This window comes from Cavia porcellus, unplaced genomic scaffold (genome assembly GCF_034190915.1).
Source record: "Cavia porcellus strain 051 isolate PalLab524CR breed Dunkin Hartley unplaced genomic scaffold, mCavPor4.1 scaffold_3, whole genome shotgun sequence".
Lineage (NCBI taxonomy): Eukaryota > Metazoa > Chordata > Mammalia > Rodentia > Caviidae > Cavia > Cavia porcellus.
The window spans coordinates 8,772,674-8,796,665 of NW_026947486.1; the positions used below are offsets into that span (position 1 = coordinate 8,772,674).

Consider the following 23,992-nt stretch of genomic DNA (forward strand, 5'->3'; position numbering starts at 1 on the left):
TTAGATATATATGTATATATATATATATATATATATATATATATATACTTTTTAATAAAAATAAATATGTATAATGTAAATGTAATTTTTCTTTTAAATCTTTATCTCTTGAATTTTTTGAAACCTTCTCTTAATCAGAATTTAAAGCATAGAAATAGTCTTCTTTTTAACAATACCAAATAAATGAGGCCAAGATAAGAATCAATAATATCACTTTCGGAACTGAGAGTTGTGTAAGGAATTTTAATGAATATTAAAATATTAAAGATTATGAGTGACTCTCTGTGGAAGAAAATAATTAACTTGGTTTAAATTTACATATCCAAAATTTTGTTAGACTATAGACCTTTTTAAAAAATTCCATAGAACTTCTAATAACATCCTATGGGGAAGTGTTAGCTGTGACTGTTGTGCCATGTTCTCAGAAGGCTCCTCTTTTTTTTTTTTTTTTTTTTTTTTTTGTCTTTTTGGTTTTTATCAGTACCAGGGATCGAACTCATGACTACCTGCTTGCAAGGCAGGCACTTATGCCGCTGAGCTAAATCCCCAGCCCCTAGAAGGCTCCTCTTGAAGCATGAATACAAAGTCGAGGGCACTATTGGGCTTCTCATTGTTTGAAGAACCAATACTGATGAGAACTTTTTAAAAATCTCAGCTGCAGCACTCTCATATAATATACCATGCAGAGTACCCCATGTGAGAAGAAATTGCTCTTTTGAAAATAAATGCTTGCATTTCCACAGCATCTGCTCAACTCTTTTATAGCAAGAGTACTACTTTTTTCCCTCTTCTCACAGCATCTCTATCTCTGAGGCAGTTCTCATTTTTCAACAATCATGTGAATTAGTGTGGTATTCCAGTTACAGCTGTTCTGAAGAATGACTGCTAATCTATATGAAAGGTATACATACACTATTCAGCTTGTACTCTAAATATCTCTACAGGTTTGCTGAGGTCCATATAACTATTGTGTTGTCACAAAGTAATATGTAAACAGTAAATTAGTTTTATTTTTATTAATTTCATTCCAGACTTGCCCATAAACATTCTATTTTTAACACACACTTTGGAGTACTCATTAATCAAATATATTCAGATATACCCTGTCTTTTATCTCAGATAACAGTTTCTATTATTTTTAAATGTGTGCTGCCCTTGTTGGGTGATGGAACTGTCACTTGGCAAATTTGCATACCATGAATCACTCCAGTCACACAACTAATTTTCTATGATAAAATTTTATTTTCTTCCAGATTCTTCCCTGTAAGTTGACTTATAATAGAGTTTTCCCTTGGGAAGTGATTATTCTGGCCCTGCCCAGACAGTCCTCTGTGTTTGGTTTAGTTTGAATCCATGTTTCATCTGTTTATAGGTAACCATCAACCCCAGTTCAAGCATTTTTATAACTCCCACCCCCAGAATTATATCTAAATACAATTCTGTAATATATTCCTATAGGAAATAATGAATTTAATTATTCAAACACAAAATATTTCTTGAGTATATCAGACTGTGATGTTAGCATATTCCTTCACTGAGTCTCCAATTATTTTTTCCACTTCATGCTAAAGCCATATGAAACACACAAGGTGTGGAAAAATCAATTATGTTCTTTATCTGAGGAAACACAATTGACAGTATGTCAAACTTTACAAACATTACATTCTGCATTAATCTTCTTCCTGCCTATTTTCAACTGAAGGGCCCTCGGATTCCTGCTGCATATAGGATTTTGAAGATGGAGGAAAGGCTATAAGAAATCAAAACACTCAGCAGTGACTGTTATAATGTCCTCAGAGGGGACTATCTTTTCGTTGGTAGGAAGCAATTCAGTTTGTGTCATTTTAATAAAATTCTGGTTGGATTCACAGTATATATAACAGACACATAGGAACTATGAAAATTTAGGAAGAGTTTGGACAAGATCCTGTCCTTTCAGTTCTAGATTTCAAGGTCAGCTCAAACTTACAGTTACAGGGAGGCTTCCTAACAGCCTTTGAGTAGGTAAATAGTTATGTCTGGAAACTGCGTGAGAACCAAAAAACCAAAAGTAACTTGCATTTAGATTGTAGTGCATAGACTTGGGAGAAGCACAGAGACAGTGTCTTGGGATGATACTAAGTTATCAAATTCAGCAAGTCTCCTTGCAAGTCATCATCCTTAAGTGCTGTACACAGAGACAGTAGGTAGAAAAGCAATGAAAGGTACTGAAAACCTAAGAATGAGAGGAAAGGCCTCTTCCTTTTCCTTGCCCCTCTCTTCCTTTCTCCCAATCCTTTCTCTTCCCCTCCCCCTTCTCTCTCACCTCCTCTCTCCACTTCCTCTTCTTCTTTCACTGTTACTGAGACTGGATCTGGGGCCACATGTATGCTAGGCAGATACTCTGCCACTGATACTTTCAACCCTTTTTATTTTATTTTGATACAGGGTCTTGCTAACTTACCCATGACCGCCCAGACTTTGTTATTTTCCTGTGTCAGCCTCCCACATAGCTGTGATTACAAGTGTGCACAATTGCACTTGGCACTGGAAAGCTTCTGTTAAAAAGGAGGTAGTTTTAAAACATCCATTTCATAGTATAGTAGTGCCTTCCTATCTGTGGAGGACTTGTCTTAATACCTTCAGTAAGCCTGAAGCTGAAGATAATACCAAAAATATATTGTACTGAAATATGTACATAACTTTTCCCTATATGTTCCATAGTGTTGCCATATAGTACCAGAGTTAATCTTTCCCTCCATGCTTTATCTCTTTGTACAGTGCCTGCTTTGTATCACTGCTATTGCATTCTGGGGCCAGTATTAAGTAAGATAATGAAGACTCGAATAAAAACCCTGTGATAGAGATAAACAAGATGGCCAACAGGCAAATAGTACGCATAATGTACATACACTGAACAGAGGGAGGATTCATATCCTCAACAGGACAAAACACTTTGGCACAGAATTTCATCACACTATTCAGAACAGCACACAAAATAAAGCTTCTAGCTTATTTGTTTCTGGAATTTTCCATTTAATATTTTCAAACAGGTTGCTGCAGGTAACTGAAACTGCAAAAAGTGAGACTGTAGTTAAGGGAGGGGGCTAATATGGATAATGCATGTCTGGAATAATATACAACCAACCATATAAATAATTTTCATAGAATCTCTTCTTCAAGGTAAAACATTACTCAATGCAGATAAATGCTCTATGTTTACCTCTCTGATTACATATCATTTTGTTCCCCCAGAGGTAAACATGATCTTAAATTTTTCATGAATTTATCTAAAATTCTACTATAAATATATCTTCCTAAATAAATACAATATTTATGTATTATATTCTTCATTCTATGTGATTTTTTGCAACTTAATTTTTTCATTCAACATTTCCTGTGAGATATATTTAGATTTATACATGAAAATTTCACCAATGGTACTGTTCGTGCTGTGGTCCTGCTTATGGGGAGAGGAACGAAGAAGGAGGGAGCTACATCAGGGCCTTGACCTGCACACGTAATATCGAAAATGGTGATCCAATTCAGCTGCGCGAGGTGATTGTGTCTGGCTGGCAGAGGAAGCTAATTATAAAGGAGAAAATTCAATTTGTATAGAGAACCTGGAACAGACTCAATATAAACATTATCACATGATTTGTAAAACCATGAAACAAATATTTAATAAGTGTAAGCTTAATGGTTTAAAATTGTTTTTGAGTTAGATGCATCAATATTTCAAAAAATAGATGGTTTTACAAGTGAAAAATGTGAAAAATGATCTGATTAATTTTCCTCTCTCTCTTTTTTTTTACCTTTTCAGTGTTTTACCTGTTCTGTCCCAGGAAATATAATTCCTGTTCTGTAACTTTATGAAGAACTGAAGTTGAGCATCATTAGTGGACTTCAGCCGCTGCCTGACTGGACATCACAGCAAAGACTTTGGAGATCTTTTTCACTTAAAACAATAATGACATTTTTGGAATGCAGTCTCAGTAAATCATGTTTTCTGTGTAGCCTTAAAGAATACTTAGCTACCGTTGGCAGTTCTGCAGAGGCTTTCTAAAAACCACTTTACCTGAACAATTGAGTGACTCTGGGTTGGTCAGGGAGAACCTTAACAATTGTACATACCAATTCACTTTCTGGAAGACTCAATTACTGCTACTCAGAGCTGCTGCTGAAATATCATGTCCAAGACCTCAGAGTTTATCAATCTCTCATTTTTATTAGATCATGAAAAGGAAATGATCCTGGGAGTTCTGAAGAGAGATGAGTATCTGAAAAAAGTGGAAGAAAAGAGAATAAGGTAATAGCCTTTTATTGTTTCAGCCTTCCTTCATTGTTTTCTCTTTATACAAAGCAATTTAGACCAGAAATGGGGTAAATATGACTGTACTGGAGACAGATGTTGGCCATGTACTGGTTTCCAGAAGTATCCCAAATATTAGAAAATATCTTTGGCAGTTCCTTTCCTTAGCCAGGCAGTAGTATGGAGCTGAGATGATAATAGAGTGTTGATGAAAATAATCAGCTGCTAATAGCATCACACTACCCAAAATACCAACTCTGATATGTATTAGTTGCATTACTCTGAGCAAGTTAATTGCTATAGTTTGGTTGTAGACTCTCCTAAAGTTTCATGTGTGAAAGGTTTGATTCTCAGCTTGTGGTATCTCCGTTGGGAGATAATGAAATATTTTTAATTTAATTTAATTTAATTTAATTTTAAATAGGATAAAGCCCAACAAAACAAAACAAAGCCAATCAAAAGTTATAGTGAAAGTGATATAGAACTTCCAATCGGATAATAGGAAATCAACAATGGCTACCATAATATATCTTGTTATCTTCACAATAGTTGTCCATACCATCAGACATATCAAAACGAAACAAAACAAAACAGAAAAACCAATTAAAACATCCCATTGAATAAAACAAAACAAGACACTGAGAACAATACTGTACACCGTTATCTTCAAAATAGTTGCTCAGGTTACCAGAAGCACAGATAAAACAAAAAAGTAAACTGGAACAAAACACTGGATTTTAAAAACCAAACTGGAGGATATTCCCCACAATTGACACAGTGCACACTGCTATTCTCCAAATGGATGACGGTACCACCAGCCAAAGCCTGACAAGTAAACCAAACAATGCAACCATCAAGCTATTTCCTTCCCCTCAGTTGCTATCATCTCACCTTGAATCCTCCCAATCAGCAGGGGGGGATTCTATTCTGTTTTTTCAGCCCACCTGCTGGCTCCCAAGAAGTTTTGGTTTCTCTTCTGGCTGAGGCTCTTACCCATCAGCATGTTGGAGCCTGCCTCATGGAAAGGTGTAGTTTCTCTTTTGATTGAAGTTCTTACTCATCAGCATGGTGCAGCCTGTTTCATGGGAAGGTATAGTTTCTCTTCTGGTTGAAGCTCTTACCCATCAGCATGGTGGAGTCTGCTTCATAGGAAGGCCTGATTTCTCTTCTGGCTGAGGCTCTTACCTATCAGCACGGCAGAGGTTGCTTTACAGAAAGGCATAGTTTCTCTTATGGCTGAGGCTCTTGCCCGTCAGCATGAGGGAGCCTGCCTCATGGAGAGGCTTTGTTTTGCTTCTGGTTGAGGCTCTTACTGATCAGCATAGCGGGTCTTGCTTCAACAGAAGGCATGGTTTCTTTTCTGTCTGAGACTTTTACCCATCAGCACGGTGAAAGGAAGCCTTGGTTTTTCCTCTGGTTGAGGTACTTACCAATAAGCATAATGGAGCCTGATTCATGGGAAGGCATAGTTTCTTTTCTGGCTGAGACTCTTTCTGGTAAGCGTGGTGGAACTTGATTCCCAGCAAGGCTGGGATGTAGTGACATCTTTAAAATTTTGAACCAGTGAGAGGCTATAAGACTCTTGTAGTATGCCCATTTGAAACTGTGAAGGCTAGTCTCTGCCTCCTGTTTGTTTTCGAGTCACCGTGAAGTGAGCCACTTGCTTGGATCATGCCATACTTTGCCCCCCAGCCCAAAGCAACATGGACTGAAAACTATGAGACCTTGAGACAAAATAAAATCTTCCTATTTTTAAGTTGATTATACCAGGTATTTTTTACAGTTATGAAAAAATAAAACATTACTCAAATTGTCCATGCCTTGGTATTCTCACAGGTAAATCAGGAAAAATAATAATATCTACCTCATAAGGCTGATGTAAGAATTACAGAAGAAACTACATGTGCGATTCCTGGAACCTGAATGTCAATAAATTTTAACTATTTTTGATTTGAAATGCTTTTCTTAAGTTAGTATTACTAGAAATATGCTAGGAGAAGAAGAAATGGATCTGGAGAGTGAAGAGTTCCCATGGTATTTCCAAATAACTTGTATTTCTTCAAATAAGATTCTGTGTGAGGAACTTGAGTAGTTGGGGCACAGTTGAGTTTCATATTCTTTTTAGGTAGGGTTGATATTTAGCAAGTTACCCAGATATGACAGCTGTATTTCTGCCAGCATGCATTCTGATTGGTTGCATAATAGACTTTCAGTTGTTACATCATTAACCTGATGGGCTGCAACTCTATTGTGATTGTTTGCATTCTGTACTGCCCTAGTTCATAAATATGTTTGGTTATTGCATATCATGCATGAAGAAAATGTACGTGCAGAAATACATAAAAAGAGAATTCTCTCCTTGCTTAAGCCAACTGTTAAATTTTTAGCTTTTATATCTTGTCTGGCTCTCTAAACTATAATCTGAATCTTTATTATATATATATTACTATATATATATTATGTTTATTATATATAAACATTTTATTTTTTGGTGCTTGGGGTAGCATTCAGGGACTTGTGCATGCCAGGTGAATGTTATGCCACTCAGCCATATCAGGTATGGCAGGTATGATTATTGTACTTGAGTAGAAAATATATAATACTATCTTCTTTTTTTTGTCTTTTTCCTTTTTATCGGTACCGGGGATAGAACTCAGGACAACCTGCTTGCAAGGCAGGTGCCGCTGAGCTAAATCCCCAACCTCCATATAATACTATCTTTACATGTCACAGAATATTCAGTGTTCTGAAGCAACTAAGATCCTGAAATTTGGAACTATATTGAAATATTCTTTTTTTATATTGAAATATTCTTGATTGATATTTATTTACTAGTTAAGAGATCAGAAACTTCCTTTCTACTATTCTAAGATATTCAGACAACCTTGAAAAACCAGACTTTGATCAAAATGATTGCATTTTTCTATAACTAAAATTCATGTGGCAATAAAATAATCATTTTAAAGAAATCAGAAATTATATTATCAGCATTAGTTTTCCAGTCCTGAAAGTAACTAAATTTTCTAATTCTCTGCCAAAAGTTATATCATTTATGGGGGATGAGGTGATGACTGCTTACTAAGAACTGTGTCAGGAACTTAAAATTTAGGAAAAAATAATTTTATAAACAGATTCCAGGAAAAATAGAAGTATAATTAATGAATAGAACTTTGTTCATCATATTCACTTCTGTCACTGTCAATAACTTTTAGAAACAATTTATTGTATTCCCCTTTCCTTTTACCATTCTATTTTTCCTTTGTCTCCTTATTTACTAGATAAATGAATTCAGCCAAATCATTTAAAATATAACAGAACTGTCAGAATCAAATCATTGATGATGCTAGCATTTAAAACTTTCTTGGTAATGGCAAAACAACTGTGACTAGTATGAATTGTATCACGTGACTGTGTTAGATGTGTTCTCACTTTGTTATGAGGTCCCAAGGTAGGAGCTCAGGCTGCATGAGTGAGCTTTGGCCAATTTTAACAGCTTCCTGTTATGGAAAAGTGGGCAGCATCATGTTTAGGACATACGCTGTTGAGTCACATATCCAGAATCAAATTCTTAGTTGCACCATGAAACCTTTGGATCCTTCCTACCTTGTTTTAGTTTTCACTTTTTACAGTATTGGAGATTGAACCGAAGGCCTTCTCCCTGAATAACATTCCCAAAGCTTTTTATGTTTTGTTTGCCACAGGGTATCTCTAAATTGTTAAATTGCCCAGGCTAGGCTCAAACTTGTGATTCTCCTGTCTCTGCCTCCTAGGAGGTGCATATGCCAACATGTCTAGCTCCTTAGGTCACATTAGACAAGATGTTTCTGTAAATAAATCTGGTTTACTCTTTTGAAAAATAGAAATAATGTTAGCTACCTCATATGAATGTTGTTGCAATTAAGTGAGCTAATACAAAAAGCTTAGAACAGTGCTGGCAAAAGTCAGCATTTAATTAATGGCAGGCAATCATCACTATTCTTATCAGTGCTACACTCACATCCTCTGGGGTCCTTTTGTTAGAACTGTGCACTCTTTTCTCAATTTTCTTATAATCAGCTGCCAAGGACTTACACCCTCTATCCTTATTCAAGATTTGCCTTTGGAAGACTACACTTTTCCTTATGATTAGAAGCCCAAAAGTGCCAAGTAAACAAGTTTAAACTGGGAAGCCCAAAGCCAGAAACTGACAGCTCTTGCTTCAAAACAGAACATACTCTCCAATGCAACTCTTTACAGGCTCATACTGAATTTGAATGTCACTTAACAGTCACACCCTTGGTTAGCTCCTCCCCTGCCTTCTCTTGCCAATCCTGCTCCCTTAAAAATTTACTTTTTTTTAGTTTTTTTTTATTAAAAATTAAAAGAAAGCAGGAGATTAAGATAAAAGAGGACATAACAACATTATAACACAGGTCAGGACAGAACAATTTAAGCCACATAGTAGCTAGTGCTGATATAATATCATCTTGTTTTGAAGTCGCATGAAGCTTTTTTTATTCTGTCTCCATCAGTTTACTATGTTGTGTCTTACTGAATTTTATTATATGTGATAGTATAAACAAAAATTTTTATAGACAAGGAGATAATATAGAAACCGTTGTTCGTTTTCTGTTAGTTGGTTCTAAATACCCTGTAATACTTTCATTCTCTTGAATGGTTTTACACCATCATGTTGTGTTTGATGTTATAATATACAAAGTTGTACTCAAGTATTTCAAGGAAAGAGACACTATGGTAGCTACCGTTATGTTGGAATGTCTTGTAGTGAAACATTATGTGGCTTACAAATTTACTTTGACAGCCACTTGCAGACTGGGGAGAGGGAGAAGGCCACTGAAAGGGTTTTGGCCCAGACAGGACACTGTAGCCAGAAAAGCCTCAACCGGAGGAAGTTACTTGTGATGCCATCTTCCCGCCCCTGGAAATTTACATATGGCGCCAAACCTAAGACCAATGGGCTACCTGTACATCCCCAATGCCCACCTTAGGTTCCACCCCAAACCAAGGCTACTTACATACCCCCACTCCACGTGTCCGCCGGAGAGATTGCTGGTCACCAGCGGTGGGGGATGCCGGTCATCTCTCTCCGTGTTCTCAGAATAAAGGCCGCTTTTTATTCTATATTTCTCATCTTTTGGAAATATTTTTCATCTTTTGGAAATAATCCTATCAGCCACAACAGGAAGCAAGCCCAGTCTGAGAACTAGGGCCATCTGTGGGCTGCTGCTGGACTGGAACAGCCAGACTCAAGCCTCTCTCAGTGAGTCAGTGCCATTCGTGGACTGTTGGTAGAGAGAATAAGGCCACACCAGGAAGCAAGTCCAGCCTGGGAACCAGTGCCATGTGCAGCTGCTGCCAGACTGGGAACAGCCAGATCCAAGCATCTCCCTGTGAGTCAACAGCATTTGTAGACTTGAGGGAGAGAGCCACACCAGGAAGCAAGCCTAGTCTGGGAACCAATGCCATGTGCAGCTGCCACTGAACAGGGAACAGCCAGTACCAAGCCTCTCTCTGAGTTAGCACTGTTCACAGACTGTGGGGAAAGAGAAGAAGGCCACACCAGGAAGCAAACTCAGTTCAGGAACCAGTGCCATGCACAGGCTGCTGCTGGACTGGGAGCGGCCAGACTCCAGCCCCTCCTGGCACATGGACTGGCAAACAAGAAGTACCAATCCCCCCAACTTCTATAAGCAACTGGTTTATCCAGAGAAACACAGGCTCTGATGATAGCTATGGAGGTGAAATGCAGTTGGATGCCTGTGGTGCTTTGGTGTTTCACTGACATTGTGGGGCTAGGGCCAGTGGTCTGATCATAAGTTCAAAGGCTAGCAGTACGCAGTGTGTTATCTAGGGAGGATCTTCTTCTGAGGGTTGTATCCATTGTTGATTCCCTACGGTCTTGTTTTGAGGTCCTATATTGTTTCCATTATTTTGTTGAGTTGGGTTTTATTCTCTTTTGTTTTGTTTCATTGTGTTAAATCTGATGGCAAGAGCACCTAATTCAAAGATAGCAAGTTATATTATGGTAGCAGTTTTAGATTTACTATTGATTTGTTTTGATGTCCTTTATTGCATTCATTGTTTTGTTTATATTGCTTCTATTCTATTTTGTTCTGTTCTGTTGGATTTTAACTATGTCCAAAGTTATCTGCAGTTATTTTGAAGACAGCCAAAGACATTCTAGTAACTGTTGTTGATTTTATAATGTTTTAAAGCCTATATCACTTACACTGGTTGGTTTTAATTAGTTTTGCTCTGTTTTATCCTCCGTAAATAAAAACAAAATGAAATTACCCTGACAACACTCCGTAGGTCACTGAACACAAATGTATATTTCATATAATGGAGTATTACTCAGCTGTACAGAAGGATAAAATTGAAACATTTATAGCCAAATGGATGGATCTTGACATCATAATCATAAGTGAAATAAACAGGACACACCTGTAAATATTGTAGTGTATCTCTGATGTGAGAAATTGAAACTGTAAATTTCAAAATGTACAATAGATATTGTGAAATATGAAAAAAATGTTTAAAACAAATAGGTTAACTAGAGAGGAGGAAGATAAGGAAAGGAAGGGAAAGAAAAATCAGAACAGAAGGATAAAATGAAAAAAACTTTTTGTGAATGGGGAGGGGGAGGGGGTTTGTGACTGGAGATGGAAATGGTAGATAGAATTAGCTTCTAGAGAATCCAGACACTGGAAAGCTTATGTTACTGGAGCTATTGCTGTTTAGCAGATATTTTAAAAGAAATATAAATATAATAAATCTAGACTGTGTACAATAAGGATTTTTAGTTCATTTGATTTATATGTTAATTTATCAGTTAATATTTATCATAGCTATTAGAAATTTATATACAGAAAAGACAGAAGTGAGTCGCCATGCCCAGGCTTAAGACTCTTGTTTGAATACTACACTTTGTCGTTCTCTGATTCTCTCTCCTTTTATTAAGAGTTGAAATACAATCTAAATTACTTCAAACAGCTTAACTCTAACCCAGTAGGACTTCTTAACAAATCCTGCAGGTATTTTTTTATCACATCCTTTATACAAGACATCATGCTGGATTTTGGAAGAAAGTCATGATAATAGAAAAGAAAGCACGGGCCAGGCACAATGGCCACAATTATGGTCGCAACTACTTGAGGGACTGAAAAATGAGAATCAAAAGATTAAGGCAAGCCCAGGTAATTTAGCTAGACCCTGTCTTGAAATAAAAGTAAAACAGCTGGAGATGTATCTTAATGGTAGATCAGTACCTGGGTTAAGTACCTACTACCACAAGAGACAAAACAACAGGACCTATCACGTATCCCAGTATAGAATTCAGACACCTTGTGGACTTGGATGGGGAGTGTTAGGGGAGTATTTATTTTATCAACTTTAACTGAAATTCTGCATTCCCTTCAATTGTGAATGTAGGGAATATACCACAGCATTAACTGTATCTGTGACTTTGTCACCAAGAGAAGTCACAGAAATTATTTTGTTACATTGGTGATTTAATAGATACTACAAAATATTATTTATGATGCTCACTACTTCCAAATTATGGTAATTATATCTGTCATGAGACATTATTTAAAATATAAAGAAACTATTGTAACACAAGTTATTTTTAATGTTTTAGCAATTGTAAACAAAATTGATTTTCTCTGTAAATTTTTATAGTGTCTAATATGCACACAAACACGTGATTCTGAGAAAGGGTTTCTTAAGCTTCATCAGACTGGAAGGGGACTCTGTGACACCAGAAACATAGAAGCTCACAGTCCAGTGGGGCAGACAGATATATAACAAACTAATACAGAGGAAAATTAAGCATGAACTGGAGGTATCCCCAGACATTAGCAGATAACATTGTCTTTGAAGATTAATCAGTGCTTGCCAGAAAGACCAACAAAATGAAGGTAGATAAATAATAGATAGACAGGTAATAATGTTTATTATATGAATAATTGGCTTATGTGGTCCTAGAAGCTGAGACAGCCAGACCCAAGAAAGCCCATGGAATAATTTTAGTCCATATCTGAAGACTGAGAGGCAGGAAAATCAATGGTATAAATTCCATTCCAAATCCAAAGGTCAAAGAGTAAGAGAAAATTGATGTCACAGCTTAACAATAAGTGAAGTCAGACTGAAAGAGAGAACATTCTTTATTGCTATGCCTTTTATCCCATTCAGATCTTCAAGGGATCAGGTGGACTGCCCGTTTGGAGGAGGGTAATCCACTTAATCTATTGATTCAATTCCAAAAGCACCAATACAGAAACAACCAGAAATAATGTATCACCAAGTATATGAACACCCAGTAGCCGAGTTAAATTAATTAAATTAAATTTAATCAAATAGAACAGAGACTTTCTATAAAATTTCCTGTCATCTTCTTTTGTGAATTTTGTAGCTAATCTTAGCTTTGGATCTGTTTCTTTGGAATCTTCCCATCCCCCCTGTCATTTTGACACTTGTAACTATTCCTTACTCTACAAGATTGGACAATGAATTTAGTTTTTTTTTTTTTCCCTTAATATCCTCCAAAATCATCAACATAAGGAATTTAGGTGTGTAACAGATTTTATAGCAACAATAAATGTTGGTGGTGTATATTAAAATGATTGTTTTAATATACTTTAGAGATATTGGTATTTTCTGGGAGTCTAGATGATGAAATAATTATGAATCAAACAAATTGAAGGAATGGCTTGAAATGAGAAAAGGATTTTACAATTCCCCAATATAGGTCAACTGTAGTTCAGCTGTTTACTGTGAACCATGAAATTGACTTCAGACTCTGCCAATTAGATTCAGAAGAAAGTAAAAGCTAAATGAATTTTTAAAGAATTATAAAGATTACAAAGAAACTGAGTTGAAATTGGGAAATTGAAGTTTGCGAAACATTTATTATATACACCTAAAATTGTGGTTAATATCAACCTGTATAAGAATACTTCAACCCATAAACAAATATTTACATCAGCTGTACACTCTTGAGTTTTATTTTCACTAAGAAGGTGTCATTTCTGTTTGGTCATCATACATGTAAAGAAAATCGCCTTTACATGCTCTATGGTACCTATTTTTTGGCCTTAGATCATTGATGGACTCTACTGCTTGCTTTTGTAGCATGTATTTCTGTTTTTTCTTCCCCTAGCCAAATCTACTTTGCTTAGCTCCATTACTAGACATTTCAATCACTGCTCATGCCAAGACTAAGTTTCTTCTGACAACTATCACTGGGCTGAAGGTGACCATGAGATCAAAAATGTTCAGTTTGATGAAAAAATATCTTTCCCACAAGACATGTTCAATGATAATTTGTGATACCCTTTGCTAATGAGTATGAAAGTCAGATACCAGTGAGAAGGGTAAATCTGAGTCATCTATAGGAAAATGGGTGCACTTTGAGACCATAATGTTAAACAAAATAAATCATACACAAAAGCTTAAATATCACATGATTTCTCTTATAATGAAAAATCCAAAACATAAATAAATTATAAAGCAAAATAACAATAGCAAACAAGGATCCAGATATTTTGCAAAAGTGGACTAAAAGATGAAAGGAGAGGAAAAGGATAGAAGCCCAAAGGGATGATAAGAAAGAATTAAAATGTGTCATATACATGCAGCAACTTCCCACAGTGAATGTGATCCTTATGTACTGCAAAACGCACTAATAAAAACAAATGGCTGAGAATCATTAACATCTTGATATACTACAATCTACCACAACTCATAAATGTTTACATAAGCAACATACTTCCTTACTATTCATAATACTTTAAATCACGTATTTTGATACATGCACCCAAGAGCATTTAGTAACACTCCCAACTATACATGTTATTTTCATTGTTGGAATAATGGAACATGATCTGATAAAGAGTCTTAGTGCTTGTTGATTCCATAAAGAAGTTTGTAGTTTGGAATCAGGCTTTATCCTAGTAGTAGCCCAAGAATCAGCATTTTTTGTTTGTTTGCTTGTTGTAAAGGACCAGAGAGTAAACATTTTAGGCTTTAGAGGTTCTGTTCTGTTCTGCATCTATTTTGCCATTGTGGTGGGAAAGCACCAATAGAAAATATATATACAAATAAGTATGTCTGTATTCCAATAAAACTTTATTTACAGAAATAACCAGAGCAGGATGACCTTTGGTGTTGAAGTCAACATGTTAATAGGTTACAATTTTTGGAGTAATTGCTTGCATCTGAAATTCCTTATAGCTATTGCAGGGAGGAGCAGGACCTCTATAATCCAAAAAGTGGCATGAAATTGGACTAGAGATGACTACTAGAGATAGCTAAAGCATGTACTTATTTCTGGCATGTTGAATGATTTTTCAGGGTCCCACCATCTTTAAATTATGCCTCACCCAATCTGTATCAATCATGACCTTAAAGACCTTAAATGTTCCTCCTTGCTTCTCCTAGAAGAATTGTAAGAATACTCTGGAAATCTAGAAAACCAAGAAATAGAACAAGATCCTGCACAATTGCAAAAGATATAATACAAATCAACTTTCTCAATGAGAAAGAACTTTCAATAGTCCCATTTTCCAATTTACCAATTAAGAAACTGATGTGTAAGAATTGACTTGTCCAAGGTCATCAGCTACTAAAGTGGAAGAATCAGTTTTGTTCCAGAACACACACACTGCTACTCAAAGCTGTTGAATTTGTGAGAGATTTTTTTTTTCACGTGGTATAGTATGGACAGGGAAAAAAAAAAAAAAAGAGACTGTGAACTATTCAATGCCTACTTCACAATACAGAATATATGGCTCAATTCACAAATGTATCCTCATTTAATTTCCACACATTCCTGAGGTACATACTATTATGATGGGCAGCTGCTATGGCAACTGAAATGTAATAGGGATTACACTTTTTTGCCCACTTAATAAATATTAGCTCTGAGGTTCCCTCATTGCATACTACCACCCTTTCTCCTAGACTATAATAACTCACAAAATAATTACATCTATTTATCATTTTATTAGTACATTTTTGCAGTACATAATAATTACATTCATTATGGGGAGTTTGTACATGTACCTCGCACATCTTAACTCCTTTTTCATTTCTTTCCCCTCCAATTCCTCCTTGCTTCCTCCACCTGTTGTTTCCCTTCCCATTTATAAAAACTCTTTTACAAGTTTTTCTTCAACTCTCTTTTTTATCCCTTTTCTGTTCCCTCCCTCTGCCCCACTCCATCTCTTGTATTAATTCCCATTTGAAAAATTATCCTTACTTCTTATCCTTTATTTAGCTCTTTATTTATATTTTAGGTTTCTCAAATAAGAGAACCCATGTGACATTTAAAATTGTATGTCTTATTTATTTCATTTAACATTATTTTCTCCAAGTGCATTCATTTACTTATGAATGCCTGAAATTTATCCTTCTTTATAGCATGGTAGTACTTCATTTTGAAGAAATACCATATTTGCTTTATTCATGCATCTGTTGCTGGACATATATGCTGTTTCCAAGATTTAGGTTTTATAAATTTTGCTGTTATGAACACTAATATGCATATATCATTGTGATATAATTACTTTAAATCTGTCTGGATGGCACCTGAAAGGGGAATAGTTGGATCCAATAGTTTCTATTTTTAGTTTTTTTGATACTTATATAAAGTCTATTGTAGTTTACATTACCATCAACAATGTACAAGGGCTCCTTTTATCGCACAGCCTTGGCAATATGTGTTATTGTTTGATTTCTTGATGGCAGCCCATTGTTTCTGGAGTAGGATGATATCTCAGTGTTGTTTTAGTGTGCATTTCTCTAATGGTCAGTCATTCTGCAGTTTTTCATTGGCCATCTGTACTTCTGAAAGTGTCTCTTCATTGCAGTCACCCAGTTTTGATTGAGTCTTTTATTTGGGAGTTTTAATTTTTTCAGCTCTTTGTATTTTCTAGACCTTAGTTCTCTGAGGACTATCTGGAAAAAGTGGTTTTATCTTCTCATTATGTAGGTTGTCTCTTCAATCTTTTGGCTGTGCAGAAGATTTTTAATTTGATAAAATCTTATTTGTCTATTCTCAGTATTACTTCATGTTCTATTGGAATTCTGTTTACAAAGTTCTTGCCTATGCCTATGTTTTCAAGAGTTTTACCTCTCACCAGATTGTTTCTGGTTTAACATTTAGTTCTAGGATACATTTTGATTTCAGTTTAGTACATGGTGAGAGATAGGTGTCTAAACTCAATCTTCTGCACATGGATATTCATTTTTCCCAGCACCATTTATTAAAGAGGCTATCTTTCTTCCAATGTATATTTTGGCCCCTTTGTCATAGTTCAGTGTGTCTGGGGTTTTTTCTGTTTCCTCTCTTCAGTTTCAATGATTCACATGTCTATTTTTGTGTCAGTATCACACAATATTTTTCACAGTAGGTTTGTGGTATAACTTCAAACCTGGGATTGTTGATGCCTCTGCTTTGCTTTTGTTATCTAGAATTCTTTATACTATTCTGGGTCTCTTTGTATTCCCATGTGAATTTTGGATTCCTTTCTCTAGATCTGTGAGGAATGCTATTAGTATTTTGATTTAATTTCTTATTAATTCTAGAAGTCTTTTTGTGGAATTTTTTTGGGTTTTGTAAGTAAACAATCTTGTCATTTGCAAATAATGGTACTTTAACTTCTTCTTTTCCTTTATGCATTCTTTTTTTTTCTTTTTCTTGCCTGATTAAAATCCTGCTAATGTTTCGATGTGTAAGTTGAACTGTAATGGTGATGGTAGATATCCTTGTCTTTTTCTTGATTTTAGAGGGAAAGCTTTCAGTTTTTCAACATTTAACATGATGTTCAATCATAGTTTTCACATAAATGATTTTTATCAGGCTGAAATAAAGTCCTTCTATATCTACTTTCCCCATGATTTTAATCATGAATGGATGTTGGATTTGGACACAGGCTTTTTATGAATCATTTATTGAGATGACCATGTGGCATTTGTCTTTGCCTTTGTCTTGAACATGTACTTATATCCCTGGGAGGACGCCTACTTGCTCATGATGTATGATCTTTTTGATGATGTTTTGCATTCTGTTCGCCAGTCTCTTGTTGAGAATTTTGCATCTGTGTTCAGTAAGGGGACTGGCCAGCAGACTGGTTGTCTTTTTTTATTTTTATTTTTTTTTTTTTGGTTAGATCTTTGGATTTGGAATTGTGGTAGTACTTGCTTCCAGAAATGGCTTTGAGAGTAGTATTTCCCTTTCAATTTACTTACAGAGCTTGAGAACAATTGGCTTTAGATTTTCTCTGATGTTCTGGTATAATTTTACAATAAATTGAACAGGTCCTGGATTTTCCTTAGTTTGTATTTCTCTTATCATTGTTTGACTTTATTTGCCTTTTACCAGACTAGTTAGGAACTTTAAGTCTGCTTTGGTTCAGTTTTGGTAACACATACGTATCTTGGAATCTTTACATTTCTTGAGTTTTCCTAGTTATTTGTGTATGTGTTTTGTCAAGTAGTTGTTAATAATCTTCTGTATTTTGGTGGTGACTGTTATGATATCACCTTTTCATATCTAATTGCATTGATTTGTGTCTTCGCTCTGTTCTTAGTACATGTATTTGGACAGCATGGTGAGCCCACCCACATCTTACTACTACCTATCAGAGAAATGGAACAAAACTGAAAAAAATTTTGTTAACCTGGTATTTATGGACCAACTGCATGGCATTATCCAAAGTTGCTATAAATTTTGTCAATGACTAAAAACTAGCAAGAGTTCATTAAATTTTTCTGTTCTTTATGCTTAAACCAAAGTACAAATGTATCATATCTTTATCTGCACAGTTGGCTCTATAGAAATGGTCACTATGTAAGCCAGAGTTTGGTATCTTTGAGAGACTGACTGTATACCCCAGCCTGAATATTGCACTTTAACTTAAAGTCTTATTTTTATATGGTTGATTCCTTCAGTTTAATCCTGGAGGAAGAAAAGGAAAGGGTATAAATGCCTATTTGGAGGGTGAAGTGCATTTAAAGTGGCTATTTGTGGTCCTGAAGATAAACTATGTATTTGACTTAATCGGATTTCAAAAATTACACATTTAGTCTGGAAGTCGGGAAGACCAGTAAGTGCCAAACAGTGTTATCCTCTTAGTACTGTACAAATGTTTGATCTTCTAGGACTTTCTTTCTCCAAATCTTAACACTCTACTAGTAAGAATGAAATTAGTTTCACTTTCTCAAAAGCATAAAGATTCCCTGTCCCCATAAACATCAGAAAAGCTACTGGACTGATTTAAGAGTTTGGTAAACATCTTGTTTTAATGCTAATGGAATTGCTACAAAGCTTTTTAATGGATTAGCAGGAATTCCCAGCATGAGCATACTAGTTCCCTAATAGAAGTCAAATTTTCAATGAATCACAAAGTAATGAGAAAAATACAACTCTGACTTAAACATATTTAAAACTTTGGAAGATTTTCTTAAACATTATCATACTAATTTCAATATAATTCAACATATAGAGAAATGGATTTAAATTTTAATTCTACAGCACTTACCTCCAAGTAATTCTTATTTATAAGGGTTTTCCATAGGCAAAACACCAGACATCTGATATTTAGAGTCTTGTCAAACATTAGAGTACTCAGATAAATTTATACTCACTAGAGCATTTGTTGTTTGAAATGATTTCACATTTGTTACCTATCTAGAGTTTATATATCTACATATATATGAAAATACAAAGATATATATTATTTCACACTCACACTACTTGTATTCTTTCAAAGATATAGATATATCACATATAGAAATAGAGAAATGAACTATTACTAATATCTTTCAAATCTCTCTGTATACATGTAAAATCTATCTATGATTTCTATTCATCCATATATCTTTGACTCCTCCCCATATTCCAATTTTGTACTTTCCTTTATGTATTTTCTCTAACCAGAATGTATTTAAATGACATGCCTCTAGTTAGCGGAGGTTAATTTGTATTCATGTTTACCGTGTGTTGCAGAAACCAAGAAAAATAAAGCCTGTGAATTCTAGAACGTAACTGAATGTTGAGATTGGATGGGGAAATGAGGGCGTCTCTCCCCTCTACCAAATGTATATTGATTCATAAGAAAATATCTTATAACAACTATATCCTTAAAAGTATATATGTTATTTCTAACTAAATAATATAAGTGAAAATTTCTATGATAAAAATATTATCCCTCACATTTTAGATTTCAGGCAGATGTCATTTTATATATAGTAATATTCTAAGAATGTTTCCAGGAAGAAAGACTCATCTCAAAAAAGAAAAAAGGAAAAAAATATATAAGGGATATTTAGAGTTCTATTAAACTTGGTTAAGTTTAGTATTAATTGATTAAATTTATAATAATGTTAAACTGTGCACTTAAGATTTTAATCATTTTATTGTACAGTAATTAAACATGACTGATGAACATTTAATGAACATAAGTATGATTAATAAAACTTTTACACAGCAAAGGATTTGTTTTATATAAAAGTCATCAATGTGTCTAATATTTTTTATATACTGAAATATCAATGAACTTAAATATACATCTAATATCTTTTGAAAAAATGTAATTTATTGGATTGTGCAATTAAGAGTTTCCACCATTGTCTCAAATCAAATTCATATTCTCTTATATATGTATAAAAATAAATTTGCCTCTTAGATACACTCTATATACAATCAGTATTTTAAAACCAGAAGTTTCATTCTTCTATAATAGTATCCATGCTATTAGTACAAGTTAGGATAAGTTCTACTGTGTCAGAAAATCAAAATAGCAGCAGTCTAAATAAGAGATACTTTTTTTTTTATCCTAGACAATGTCATGAGGGAAACGATTAGGAATGGTAGTGGTGGCTCCACATTATCAGAAGCCCAGTTCCTTCTAACTGGTTGCTTGTCCATCTTCAACATTGGCTAAAAAGTATTCTGATAAGCAAAAAATTATTCTGACACTTAAGGAAGACAATCAACAACTATTGTTATACACAACAAGACTCACAATAAGGAAGAGAGATAAGGCTCAGCTCTGAATATGGACTAGTGGGAGTTTATAGCTGACAAGCAGAATGTGCAGACCAATAGAATAAGAGTTACTAAGAGAAGACATCAAGGGTAGATTATTGCTGGATTTATTTAGCAAGATTGTTGTTAAAACGAGGCCATACAGGACATATACAAGGGACAAGGTTCAGGACTAGAGAGAGAGTTAAAGAGAGCCCAAGAGACCCTGTCTTAACTTTTTAAAAGAGAGAATCATTTTCATGAACACCTGATGGTCTAAAATAGTAGATCACATGGTAATGGTAACAAAATAGACATGAGAAGCAATGGAGCAGATTAAAAATGCAGACACAATTGCAAAGACACTCAGCCATCTTATCTCTCACAAAGGTGCTAAGCATGTTCACTGGAAGAAATCCTCTTTAATAAATGGTGCTGTAAAAATTGACTTTCCAAATGCTAAAGACTATAACAATGATGTCTATCACCATGCACTAAACAAAAGGCAAAATCGATCAAAGATCTAAATGTTAAAACAGAAATACTACTGGAAGAGAAAGTAGACAGAAATCTCAAAGATATAGGGGTAGTAGTGTGTTCATAAGCGAAAACCAAACTGTATGGGAAGTACTTCAAAGAATCAACAATTGGGATCTCATCTTATTAAAGTTTTTAGACATCAAAAGAAATCACCAACAGACTGAAAAGATAACCCACATTTTGGAAAAGTCTTAGCCAACAGTCCCTTAGACAAGGGAATTCTATCTAGAACACACAAAAAATGAAATAAAATCAGACATCTCAAATTAAAAGACCTGATCCAAAAATGGGAATCTGAGATGAATATACACTTCTCAGATGAAGAAATATAAATGGCAAATAAATATATGAAAAAACAATCAACATCACTGGTAATTTGAGAAATGAAAATTTAAACAACACTGAGATTTCATCTCACCCCAGGAATAATGGTGATCATCAAGAAATCAACAAATAACAAATGCTGGAGGGACTATGGAGAAAAAAGAACTCTTCCCATTGTTGGTGGGAGTATAGACTGGTACAACCAATGTAACAATCAATGTGGAGATTCCTCAAAAAATTAGGATTAGAGGTCCCATTTGTCCCAGCTATTCCCCTTCTGAGTATTTTTCTAGAATTAATACATCTTACCACAGCAATATATGTGTGCTCATTTTTATAGCAGCACAATTTGTAATGGCTAAATCTTGAAAATAACCCAGATGCCCATCAACCAAGGAATGGATAAAAAATGTAGTATTTTTGGTATAATGGAGTATTACCCAGGTATAAAGAAGGATAAACTTGAGACTTTCATACATAAATGGATGTAACTTGACATCACACTCATAAGTGAAATAAATCAAGCTCACATGTGCAAATATCATATTGTCTCATTAGTGTGAAAAAATTCAAACAGTAAAAATGATACTAAATCTACAATACATATTGTAAAATGGTAAGAAATTGTTCAAAAGGGATAGAGGAAATGACAAAAGAAGGAAGAGAAAAAAAGATATCTATCTTGGCTTCCATGTATGTATGTATGTGTGTGTGTGTGTGTGTGTGTGTGTGTGTGTGTGATACACACACACAAGATAGCTAAAATAATTATCTGCTAATTTCTTTTAGTTCATTGAAAAGAATGGTTTGTGCTTATACTGTTAGATGAATTTTTGAGTGCATATATCTTTTAATCGAGCCATTACTTTGAAGATAACAATATGCAATTTATTAACAATTGGTAATTTCCTATTATCTTGATATGAACTTCTGTATAATTTTTTCTATTGTTTTTTCTCTTTAAAATAGAAAGTAAAATAGCGGATCCAGCTCTAGTCAACTTGGCCTTGTTCCAGTAGGTAGGGAGAAGGAGAAAGGAGAAAAAGATACTTATTCTTTTCCAGTAAGGTATTCCTGAGAATTTTCACCTAAGGATCCTGTTTATGCCACATTGATGAGAATATGGTCACAGAACCATACTTAAATGCAAGAGACTTTGCATATGTAATTGGAAAAAATAGCCTTTATCTTGGTGGCTAAATGACCAACTGACATTTGAAGGGTTTGGTGCATAAAACAGTAGGACTCCAGCTACTTGGGAAGCTGAGTTAGGGGGATTGCAAATTTGAGGCCAGTGTGGGAAGAAAGATTCATCTCAAAAAAGAAAAAAAAGGAAAAAAAATATATAAGGGATATTTAGAGATTACCAGCAAACTGAGAAAATAAGTTTAACTAAAATTACACATTTTATGGATAAGATCTATTCTTCAATACAAATATGATCTTCCCTTAACAGAATCTGAAAGTATTTACATTAATTATCACTGATTTTTAATGTCACATATGAGAAAAACTAACACATAATGCAAACAAATGCACATGAATTTCAAATAATGGTGACTTGACTGCTTCCTGTACCAAGAATGATACAGCTATGAAAACAAACTGCTTCCATGATATCACTCATTTATGAAAATATAAATTCCTGTATTACCTAAAAAGGTAAAGTGGGAATCATTAAGTGTCCATGATTACTCTTGCTGAGCATATAGCCTTTCTTGCAGCATTTGAAGTAATATAATTTGCACAAATTTAATTTACTGATATTTTAGAAATAAAATGTCGTCCGTATAACTATAAAAACTCAAAAAGAAATCTGCCTATCTCTGTATTCTTCATCAAAAGTGATTGTAAAGAAGTTTTCAAGTACAACATGTTATTAAAGTTTGTATCTTTTTTATAAGTGTCCAATTTCTATTTATCACCTCAGTTCTATCACTACACTGTCATAGTAATCATCTTTAAAAGCTCAGTATTTTATCCTTGTTTATTTACAGACATGCAATATTTCTACGTCTTGCTGCAATGATTCTGTAACTACCTCCACTTTTTCTGAGTAGTCATCATACTAATAATAGTATTTTAGGCTATTATTAATACTCATGGAATGAATGCTTTCAATTTCAGATTAGAAAAAAACATTCTTGTTCCTTAATAGGCCAGCATATTGAGATAATGGTTGTCTTAAAGTATTTCCAAATGGAAGGATTTGTTTACTAATTAATTATATATGAGATAAATTCAAGCTAAAATTTTAAGATTATCATCTTAATAAATATCAAGGAATCAAATAGCAACAATCTTCTGTTCCATTAGAGCTTTAATAAATTGTCATTATCCTATGATTTATAAGATGCTTGTCTTGGGTTAATAAAAGTCAACCCTGGGCCAAAGATGTGTATGTAAGTGATTTATATTATTTATTTTATTTTAAAGAGAAAAAAAACCACAGAATAAAAAAACAAAAAATATAAGAACAACAAAAAACCCAAAACAATAACAATATAGACTTTCAAAACAAAATGATACGAATGTAACAATGGTTGTCATACTGTGTAATGTTATCTTCAAAAGAGTTGCTTAGATTACTAGATATAGACATGCAATCTTGTTCTAATCATATGAGCATTAACTGTTCTTTTCCAAGAACTAATAAAATTAGTAGTATAATCATCTTAACTATTTATGTATATGTAAACAAATTGATATCTTTATTCCTTTTCCCTTCCTTGTCTTCTCCTTTTCTCCATCCCATTTATTTTTCCCTTTGAGCAGTTTATTAATAATTCAATAATGATATTTTGATT

The 23,992-nt window shown here is 34.4% G+C and overlaps 1 protein-coding gene and 1 long non-coding RNA gene across 6 annotated transcripts in view; one reads left to right on the forward strand and one right to left on the reverse strand.

Annotated features, from left to right (window-relative positions):
- Positions 1–498: 498 nt before the first annotated feature.
- LOC134475407 (uncharacterized) overlaps positions 499–23,992 on the reverse strand; it is a 46,139-nt gene continuing 22,645 nt past the window's right edge. For both annotated transcript variants that reach the window (XR_010046506.1, XR_010046505.1), the window contains 2 exons: positions 4,114–4,259; positions 499–3,564 (listed from right to left, as the gene is read on the reverse strand). This is a non-coding gene — a long non-coding RNA (uncharacterized LOC134475407). The remainder of the gene's footprint in view (positions 3,565–4,113; positions 4,260–23,992) is intronic.
- The window catches only part of Sytl5 (synaptotagmin like 5), a 127,935-nt gene continuing 108,061 nt past the window's right edge, over positions 4,119–23,992 (forward strand). For 3 of the 4 annotated variants that reach the window (XM_063245692.1, XM_063245693.1, XM_063245694.1), the window contains exon 1: positions 4,119–4,288. In XM_063245692.1, coding sequence (XP_063101762.1) covers positions 4,170–4,288 — 119 coding nt within the window. In that variant the 5' untranslated portion in view covers positions 4,119–4,169. The remainder of the gene's footprint in view (positions 4,289–23,992) is intronic. The other variant, XM_063245695.1, reaches the window with a different exon arrangement.